Here is an 11,107-nt window from a genome sequence, read left to right as displayed (position 1 = left end):
ACTGCTTGATTCGCAGTCTCCAAGGAAGCTTGTATTATGTCAACCAGGCAAACAACATCAAACCAACCTACAAGATCTGGGTTTTCATATACACAGTGAGACGAAAGAAAAAAAAAAAAATCAATGAAGAACATATCTGAAGTATAACTATCAGAAAGACTGATATTACATGTTTCGAACGTATTCCACGGATGTGCTAGGATATGTATTAGATGCGATCTTGAGAGAGTTTTCAAGATTCATGGTCCATAGCGATGAGGGAGGATATACTGTAGATCTCCATTGTGTGGGGATATGGGTTCAAATAGGTTTTGAAGTAAATTATGTTTGGTCAAAGGATAAATATGAAATATTGAAATATTACGCACTCTTTTATCTGGATTACTATCACACGGACCAAACACATATATCTTACTAACATAGTATTAAATATTAATTCTTATATGATACATTATTATCCCTTTCATAATTTTAACATGATTAATTTCATCCTCGGTATTAAGCAGAGCATTATTGTCTTATCCCACTGGGCTAAGATGATTACATGGTCCACATACCCAAAAATATCAGTTGAATGTGATGACTGTTTTAGATGTAATTTTTGAAAAAATAAATCATATGTTCTTATGAGTGAGCAAACTTTCGGTTTAAATCGACTTGGATGAAAATTAGTTAAACGATTAAACCTATATTTTGTAATAGAAATAATTAACTTTTTATCGGTTAGCTTGCTCGGTTCCAATAGTGAGCATCAGTTGGAAAAAAAATTGGTTAGTTTAATTTTGATTCATTCAATTCGATTTTAATTGATCGTTCACTCATTCCCAAACAATTTTGATTATACTATACTATATATATATATAATTCTGATGGTGCAGGAAAACTGTGTGCTTAGTGGTGCAAAAAAAAAAAACAAAAACCACTAAAATCCACTACCGGGTTTTAGTGGTCGCACACAAGTTTTTCTGGACCCTAAGGTGCAGGGGATCGGAGCTATATATATATATTATTAATACAAAAATATTATATTTTTATATCAAAATATTGTTTATTTATTACAAAAATAAAAATCGTCAGTCTGACAAAATAAATTCGAGTGTCGACTCGCATTCCCTCTTGGATGATTACCTAACAACTAACGTCTCTTTATTTTATTATTTTATTTTTCAGTCCCTTCAATTCAACTACCGTCCGTACTCTATCCTCGTACATCATCTTCTTCAATTAATCAGATTGCAGCCGTTAAATTAATGTGAAGTGACATCATGGCGAATTCCGCCGTTGGATCAACCGCCGATCGTCTCTCCGAGCTCCGGATCCACGGCGACGATGATTGGACAACCGCAGCACCATCCGGTCTCCGAGAAAATCTTTCGCTCCTCTCGCCTCAACAGGTCCTCTTTATCCATGTTTGCTTTCGAATCGATACTTTCATGTGTGCACAACTGAATGTGTAATTGAATCGTGATGTGTGATTTGACTGTGATCTAGGAATTTACATATTCTAGCTGGAAACTGCTTATAAAAGTATATCTAATGGAATGTGGTTTATTTTTGTGTCTCTCACACACACGTTTCTGTCTAGCTAGGTAGAGATGGTTAAGATTATATTTGAAGTTTAATACATTTTGTGTGCTATGTAATTGAACTGTATATTTGGCATTGGATCTAATGTGATATATGGATGCGCTTACGCGGATTTATAGGTTGAACTGGCCAAAATTTTACTGGAAAATGGTCAGAGTCATTTGTTCGAGCATTGGTCCAACCCTGGGGTCGATGATGACCAGAAGCGTGCATTTTTTGATCAAGTAATTTTATGTTTATTTTGTTTGTTTGAATTTTGATGGGAATTTTCATATCTTTCTTGTTGAATTTCGTATGGATATGCCTGGTTTATTGTTAAATGTGTCATCTCATTGGTATTTGTAGTGGTAGTCATATGTCTTGTTTCTCATGATCTTGTTCTTTATTCTTGTTCTAGGACGGGATCAGTGTATTAGATTTATGTATAGTCCTCAGCAGGTCAAAAATTGGTTCTCGATTGAAACATATGCCAATTTGAATGTGTGCAGCCATTCCTCTGGATAAATTGCCGAAAAATTTCAGCTTTATCATATTTTAACATAAAATGTTGGCTGAATGTGGTCATGGTTGTCCTAGATTCTGCGTTCAGCTAAATTTTCTTGTTGATTTTATTTTATTCTCTTCTAATAGACCAGGACAGGAGGTTTAAAAGGAGAAAAAGTATACAATCTTTTAGTGTTTACGTTAAAAAAATTTCAATTTTACATCTCTTTTTTTTTCCCAGCATTCTGTTTGAAATGGGATGCTTTTCCCTGTCCTTGTTAATGTAAATGTCATTCCATATAATCACGTAATTTGAGGTGTTATTTAATATTTCATTATTTTTCCCAGGTAACTCGACTTAATTCTAGTTATCTCGGGGGCTTGACATCATATATTAAAACTGCTAGGGAACTTTTGGCAGATTCAAAAGCTGGGAAGAACCCATATGATGGGTTTACACCTTCTGTAAGTGATCTCTGTGCGTTTATGATATGCTACAAAGTTTGTATTTGCACATGATTCTTCTATGCCTTTGGTATTTAATAATACTATGATTTTGTCCTAAACGTTTTGATTGGCTCAAATATCTTCCTGTAAATGAGCTTCTAGCATTTGTATAGATGCTTGTATCCCTCTTTATTTTAGCCCGACTCTCTCCTTTGGTCAACTAACCAAATGCTAATCTATCAATTATTTCGGAGAATGGACTCTGTAACTCATTTCTATCGGTTCCCCCCGTTTTAAATCTTCATATTGGAATTTTCACTTTCTTAATGTTTGAAACCGGCATTTTAATTAATTTTGCATCATCCCGTGACAGGTGCCATCTGGAGAAGTTTTGACTTTTGGTGATGATACTTTTGTTCAATATGAAGAGGCTGGCGTGCGGGAAGCTAGGAAGGCTGCATTTGTCCTTGTTGCTGGAGGTCTTGGAGAACGTCTTGGATACAACGGCATAAAGGTTATACTCCATCATTTGTTGAATAATGTCTTTATAATTAATTACTTGTGTGATCTATATGTAAAGTCTAACGTGGAATGGGTATTTTTTTGAAATGTATGTTTATGAATGCCATTTTAGTTGAAAATTAATAGAATATTTTTTGTGTTAGTTCTTTTAACAGTATAGTCTTGTCTTTTCCAGGTGGCGTTGCCTTCTGAATCTACAACAGGAACATGTTTCTTACAGCATTACATTGAGTATATACTGGCCTTACAAGATGCTAGCTGCAGGCTGACCCGAGGTTTGTTTATCAATTTTTTTTGGTTGACAAGTTTGGATTTTCATAAATCTTAATTGAGGCAGCAAAGACTTTTAGTAGTGAATGCGTATGTTTACTTCTGCTAACTTCTGCTAGACTTTCAGCACTCTTTGCATCATATGTATATTTTCTAACAGTTGTGAAATTCAGGGTTGCTTTTTAGAAATGGCTCCTTGTACAAGGAAAAATATTCGTTTGATGAATATATATTGTTGTCTTCATTCCACATTTGAGTTTAGTTCATATTCTGTTCTGGGAATTGATATTACATTATTACTAGGTGAACACTGCTTTTCTACCAGTTGTGAGTGATAATTAACAATTTCCTTTGTCCAAGATAGTGATCAGCTTTTCTGAGTGACATGCCAATTCTCATTATACATGTATGCCAATTTTTGTGTGTATAAATATTTTTGCCTCTAGTATCCTCCATAACGTTGACTTCAATATAATCCTGTTACAACCACATATTTGTATCGATTTATCAAAAGTAATCAACACAGGAAAATAAGAGATAGGCTGAAATTTAATGGCATATAATGGAAATGTAGATCCTAGAGATTAACCTCTGTACAAAGAGACTTGCTCTCTTTACCTAGCCTAAGCTAGCAATCTCATTCATTTAAAATAACAGTGTGCTCAACTCTAACCAACTCCACATTCTTACAGTTTCTTTTGCCCCTTCCTCAAGACGTTAATTCTAAAACTAGATAACAACTTCGGTCCAAATTATTATTGCCCGATGTACCTAAGTCCCTAACAAAACCACACTATGGACAACATAATGAATCAGTGAGTTAAGCTAGTAATGTTCCCGGATGGAACGGAGTGATTTTTATAAACAGCATGTATTAGCCAGTTGTCTCATATTTTTATTGATTCATGACAGGTGAAGGACCGACAGAGATTCCTCTGGCCATTATGACATCAGATGATACTCATTTACGCACCGTAAAGCTCTTAGAGTCAAATTCTTATTTTGGGATGAAACCGGCACAAATAAAATTACTCAAGCAGGTAATTACCTTATCTTGTATGCCCTGTTCAGCGGCATGCCCAAAACGTGCTGAAATAAGCAAAAGTTTCCCTTGACTACCTCTAGGAAAAGGTTGCCTGCTTAGATGATAATGATGCCAGGCTTGCTGTGGATCCTCAAAATAAATACAAAATCCAGGTTAGGCTCTGTGTTCAATTATTTTTCACTCAGGGATGAGGGATCAAAGAGGCCAGCTCAGAATGAAGAATTTTAAATGTCAATTAAAATTTAAAAATATATACACTTTTTGAGATTCTTTGTTCCAAAATTTTCACAGACAAAACCCCATGGTCATGGTGATGTTCATTCACTTCTTTACTCAAGTGGAGTCCTTAAAGAATGGTATGTTTAGCCCATGGATTTAGCTTTATCAATGACACATTGTATGAAGGAGAAGTTAACCATACTCTTCAAAATTTTTTTGCTTTTCTGAAAATTGGCTTTATTTTGTGAGACTTACTCTGTGCTCATTGTATCAGGCATGATTCTGGTCGCAAATGGGTTTTGTTTTTCCAAGATACTAATGGTCTTCTATTCAAGGTTTTGTTGAAATGCGGTTATCTGATGTTGTGTATGTTATAAGTGGTTAGTGCTTTTGGCTCTGAAGCAAACACCTTATTCTTTCACTGTTCTGTACAGGCAATTCCAGCTGCACTGGGTGTTAGTGGCACCAATGAGTACCATGTTAATTCTCTTGCAGTTCCTCGAAAAGCTAAAGAAGCGATTGGAGGAATTACAAGACTCACTCATCAAGATGGTATGTTTGTTAATAACATATTGATGTATGCTGCTTTGGAGTGTGGATAGCTTGTATAATTTTGTTTGGCTTTGCAAAGGGAGGACGATGGTTATCAACGTGGAATACAATCAACTTGATCCATTGCTGCGAGGTAGTGGGCATCCTGAGGGAGATGCCAACTCTGAAACAGGCTATTCCCCCTTCCCAGGAAACATAAACCAAGTATGTGTTTTATTTTGATTTTCATTTTTTGAATCACCTATGGTTTTTGTTTCTTGAACTCATTCTGCGTGGATAATGCCTAAGTTCTTTTGAATTTCTGGGCCTCTTTGGTTAGACGTTTTCTCCAGCAATGGCCATTTTGAGGCATGCATTTTCAAATAAATGAACTGAATTAGAAAATACTGCACTTCCTTTTAAGTAAGTTAAACCTGACTTGGCAGTTATGAGATGCAGCTGATTTTAGAAATTGGCCCTTACATGGAGGAGCTTTCAAAAACAGGGGGTGCCATAAAGGAGTTTGTTAACCCCAAGTATGCTTTCTTCTTTTCTTTGGATAACTTACTACTTTTGTGACGAAATGGCGCTTCACAAGATCAGCATATACCACAGGACTGCTCTGACTCTGTTATTCATAAAATAATTGGAAACAAGAAGAAATAAATATGCCTCTGTGTTTCTTTTTGGTTGGATTAATAAGATAAATTTAATGATGACCGTGAAGATTGCCAATACAATTTTATAATGACCGATTCTTGATCCCTGTAACTTCAGATACAAAGATTCTACCAAAACTGCATTCAAATCCTCTACTCGACTTGAATGCATGATGCAAGATTATCCCAAAACTCTTCCACCTTCAGCTAGAGTTGGATTTACTGTAAGTAGAAGCTATGGCTTCTGGATCTTTGAATTCAAATTAAATTCTCCTTCTCAACTACATATCTTTATGTTTTGTTACTAGTTCCATGTGTAAATTATTGATGTTTTCTTGTGTAACCAATCAGGTGATGGAGAGTTGGTTTGCTTATGCACCTGTGAAGAACAATCCTGGAGATGCTGCTAAGGTATGACACTATTTGATTGGTAATGAGCATTATTGTGCCTACATCTACGGCCCATTAAGACTGTCGTGCATGCGGACTCCGACTGAGTAATACCCTCCTTGACTTTATTCATATGTCTTCATGTGCCATCAGAACTACTGTGCTGCCACCAATGCACCCAGTGGGGTGGCAGCAAGCTACCAAACCTCTAACCTCGCTAAGAAATTCATCCCCATGCATGGACCACTGACAATTCTTTGAACCAAATATTTTAGGTCTTTTTGCCCATTGGCGTGAACTATGTTTATTTTTAAAAAAAAACAGAGTATGAATCTTCTTTTCGACACTTACGCATGATCAAATGTCAGTTTGCAATTTTTATTTCATATAGTAGTTTATAGTTATTACTTTTTTTTTTTTAGGAATATAGTAGTTATTACTAAGAAGCCTAAAATTTGCTGCTCCAATTTTTTTTTTTCCCATGGCTGTCATGCGCAAATATGAGACTGGCTTTACTCGTCCCTATGGTTTTCCTTCCTGATGATGCTTGAAAACTTATGGAATAGAAAGTTGATGTTCTCATACATGTTTTTTTGCATTAAGCTATAAAACGCCATTCGATGATACTTTCTCTGTGAATTCTATTCTTATATTTAGTATTGATGATCGACATTGTTCACGGATGATGGAAGTCATGCTATTGAAGGCTTGTATATTTGTTCAATTTTTTATTTATGACCTTCCTTCAAAAAAAATTTGCCAAATGTCCTTCAATCACAAAGGATGAGAAGGTTATATTTCAAAATCATGGTCAAATAAAGGTTATTTAGTTAAATAATTCCTCATCATCCTATCATCTCTTATCTAGTCACTGACAAAAAAATGGTGGGAAACTTGTATTTGATTCGGCATGGTTGCACAATCGGATGATATTATGCTGTTTTAGAATCGGATTTAACTTCATTATTTCCTTTTTTCTTTCTTCTTCTAAATTTTCTTAGAAAAAACCATTGCAAGTTTTGTTTGACAATGTCTCTTTTATCATCTCTCTAATATTTTGCAAATCTTTTGAAGGTACCTAAAGGCAACCCGTACCATAGTGCTACTTCTGGAGAGATGGCCATATATAGGGCAAACAGCCTTATTTTGAGAAAGGTGTGTAGTTCTATTAAAAACTTAATTAAGTTGAAAAATCACGTGACGCACTATCGCTGCACAAATATTAATCCCAACCCAGTGAGGTTGGCAACATCAAACTAGTTCATCCTATCTTAATTTTCAGTCCTAAATCCTAATTATATGTCACAAGGATGTTGAACCTTGATCTCTTCTTTCGCTTAGTGATTCATTATGTGAATTAAGAGTATACTTAGAGGAAAAGAAGATTGTGATACCAACTGCAAATTGAACATTCATAGCTGCAGGCACAACATGAAAGTCCTAAGAATTAGCTTCTTTCATGCAATCAAACTCCAAGAAACTATGAATGAATTAGATTGGAAAGAGTGAGATTTTAATCTCACGCCTCTTTGTTTCCTTGAGTCCATTTTTTCCCCCTATCATATAAATATTTGCATGTCATAATTGTCGTGCATGTGACAAGTTTTAGTCCCAAAGTAGAGATCTCTCTTTTCCGATGTGCTTTCACCTCATGCGTAAGTCCTGTTTACTTTTCCTTCCATACCATTAGTTTGAACATATCCAAACCATCTTTAACACCTTATTTTTATTTTCATGTTATGGCTACAAAAATCATTGTAGTGCCTATGAGGAAATGAGAGATTTCATAAAACAATATACTGTTTAGACATGAAGTGAAATATCCTGTTGATTTTGCACAGGCTGGTGTTAAGGTTGATGATCCCATTCGCCATGTATTCAACGGACAGGAGGTGGAAGTATGGCCTCGTATTGTGTGGAAGCCAAAATGGGGGCTCACATTTTCAAGTATTAGAAGCAAAATCAGTAGGAATTGCTCTGTCTCACAAAAATCCACTATGGTCATAAATGGCCAAAATATTTACCTCGAAGATCTCTGCTTAGATGGCGCTCTTGTTATACTTGCCTCAGATGACGCAGAGGTAAGGGAAAAATCTAGAAACACTCGATCAATCAGTAAAATCCTAATCAACCATATTTCATACCTTATTAGTTTTATTGATTTTGCTAGAAATGACAAATCTTGCCTCAAAAGAACTTTTCCATGTAATGAAATACGAGAGGAAAGTGATCTTTGACGGAGTCCGACATCTGAATTATTAGATTATCTCGCCTATGAATTCTTATTACAAAAACAAATAAACTACAACGATAGATTCAAACCATTATGCACGACAGTTTAACTATGCGAATGTAATCGTTGTTATTTATGTGAGTGAACCAGGTTAAAGTTGGGGGATCCGTCAGCAATTCAGGGTGGATCCTGGAAGATGTTGATTACAAAGATACTTCATTACCCGAAGAAGTGAGGATCAGAGGTTTCAAGGTAAACAGAGCTGAGCAGTTGGAAAATACATACAATGAAGCAGGAAAGTTCGTGTTGAAACCATGAAAAGAATTCTGTGTAGATTCAGCCCTCACTCTTTCGTTTCACATGACAATTATTTGTTATTCTTTGTAATACAACCGATTAACATGTAATTTTTTGAACTGAAAATTTGGAAATTATGGGTGGAAGTTTTGATCTGAATTTTTGGTTCAACTCATTTTATCGTGAAAAATTAATTCTTTGTTTTAGTGTTCCTTCATATAGTAGGAGCTAAAATAAAACTTCATAAAGTGTTTGCTTGTATTGCAAAAATAATTTAATTAGATTAACATGCCTTTTGGAAAAAGAGAAATCAAGAGGGTGAGACACCTTTGAAATGCAATATAGATATGCACCTGTTATGCACAGCACAACCCAGTTGCTATTATATATACGTACACTTTTTACGATATAAGTATAACTTGTGCATGAGTCCGATTGCTAGTATATCATCAAAAAAGATTGTAATTGTAGTAGCTCGGTTCTATTTTAGAAGATTAAGTGATTTTAAATATGTTAGAAATGACATAATTTTAAAAGTGTCAAAACATGCTTAAGGAGTCATTATTTGATGAAAATAAGTGGAAAATCAGATCCGCAACGTCCAAAAATGATAGGAAGAGTCCCAGGAGTGATCTCAGACAGTCCAGAAACAGCCAAACGAGTTCGAAAGGACCGAAGCAGTTCGGAGCGTCCAGACCAGAATGGACCGTCGGATCTCAACCGCAAAACAAGTGTCAAAATGCTCTCTACACGTGGAATCCATGCCTAGATCGGAGTGTTCGAACCCAGATCGGATCGTTCGATCACTGGCCTATAAATATGCGTCCAAACTTCATTTTCAGATGCAAATTGAAGGGAATTTCGAATCCTTAGCCTATATTTGAGTTTTTTGGGTTATATTCTTGATGGTCGGGCTCTACCAAGGTGCTACGGGGTTTGTAGCGGAGCTGTGCTTGGGTCAGGGCCTTTGACATCAGCGAACTTACGACGGACGCATGTTTAAGTCTAGACCATGATTAGTTTTGGGAGTAGCTATTAGTTTAATTAAGGCTTTTAGATCATGTTAGATGATGCTTGGTTTTTATGATTTGTAGTGCTACATGGTAGACTTGAAACCTAGATGGATGCTTCTAGGAATGTCTTAGAAAGGTACGTAAGTACTTACTGAGATGGTCAGCGATGCCTTAGAAAGGTACGTAAGTACTTACTGAGATAGCCAGCGAGTTACATGCTTATGTGTTGCATATTATTTGACATGATGCATGTTACTGCTTTGAGATATTATGTTGCATGTGCATTTCATATTGAGTTTGGATCTCCTTCGAGATAAGCCTGTGCTATAGGGTGCTCAACCCTTGTTAGGATGTTTTAGGCACTGAGAGTCACTCGACCGTCGTTCCGTCTCTAGTGTTTTCGGGGGACATTCTAGGTCCACGTCTAGTTAGGCATGAGTAATTGGGTCCAGCAGTTTGATTTCCCGAGGCTACAGCTCATGTCCTAGGCGCCAGTCTGAGTGGATTTTGATTCGTTATACAGATATGATACCCATTCATTATATTGCATGCATCATATATGTATGTTTACCCATGCTAGCATACTGAACTTTAGCGCTCACGTCCAGTTGTTTTCTGTTTGTTTGGACATCTCATTCGATGGGACAGTTACATGGTAATTTCTCCTAAGGATTTGGAGATTAGGTGGCAACTAAAGCAGGATTGCAGGGTTAGCCACTAGGTATTAAGTTATTTTCCGCAGTTACTCTGATTATGATTAATTATGTTTTTAATTGCATGTCTAACCTCTTGATTAGTAGGTGATCACGTGCGGGTCACTACAGTAATAATAAATATTAATCACGTGACTGATTGATAGTACATTATTAGGAAAATATTATTTAAAATAAATTTGATTTACAGATAAGAATTTAGTCCGATTTTCTGTGTAACAAATGTATATACAATGCATCACAAACATGAGTTAATTTGGATACTGATCTATATTTAAAATAAAGTGTTTTTAACACAACAGATCTCAGATAGTGTAAGATGTATTTGAAAACTTGTCAGATGAATTGAGATGATCAGCACATCATCTTGTGTAAAATGTGCACAACCTACGTTGTATTCTTAACCAAATCTAAATCCAAATCCAAATCCAAATCCACATACATGATACGTTCAGTAACCATTTTACATAAACATATAAAACATACAATAATGGAATATAAAATTACTTTGTTTAAAATATTTAATTAATTATATCATTTTAATTTTTTTAAAAAAAACATAAATAATTATCTATACCTATTTATGAAGTAAGAAGACCTTAGAGAAACCAACATGATCTCTTGGTATGACACACTAATTTTGAAATTTCAAATTATTTGAAAAAAAGAGTGTGAAATAACTAATATAATTCATTATA

The 11,107-nt window shown here is 35.4% G+C and overlaps 1 protein-coding gene across 1 annotated transcript; it reads left to right on the top strand.

The window, feature by feature from the left end:
* The first annotated feature begins 1,136 nt into the window (after positions 1-1,136).
* Positions 1,137-8,862, top strand: LOC140882278 (UDP-sugar pyrophosphorylase-like). Its single transcript, XM_073288189.1, has 17 exons — positions 1,137-1,394; positions 1,707-1,811; positions 2,419-2,535; positions 2,891-3,031; positions 3,215-3,314; positions 4,222-4,349; positions 4,435-4,506; positions 4,646-4,710; positions 4,848-4,908; positions 5,008-5,125; positions 5,205-5,329; positions 5,564-5,640; positions 5,882-5,987; positions 6,115-6,174; positions 7,228-7,308; positions 7,995-8,234; positions 8,537-8,862. The coding sequence occupies exons 1-17, from the start codon at positions 1,266-1,268 to the stop codon at positions 8,702-8,704; spliced, it is 1,893 nt and encodes a 630-aa protein (XP_073144290.1). The 5' UTR covers positions 1,137-1,265; the 3' UTR covers positions 8,705-8,862.
* The last annotated feature ends 2,245 nt before the right edge of the window (positions 8,863-11,107 follow it).

Source organism: Henckelia pumila, chromosome 2 (genome assembly GCF_033568475.1).
Source record: "Henckelia pumila isolate YLH828 chromosome 2, ASM3356847v2, whole genome shotgun sequence".
In the NCBI taxonomy this organism is placed as follows: domain Eukaryota; kingdom Viridiplantae; phylum Streptophyta; class Magnoliopsida; order Lamiales; family Gesneriaceae; genus Henckelia; species Henckelia pumila.
The sequence above is the reverse complement of the archived record's forward strand: the minus strand, read 5'-3'. Positions and strand labels throughout refer to the sequence as shown.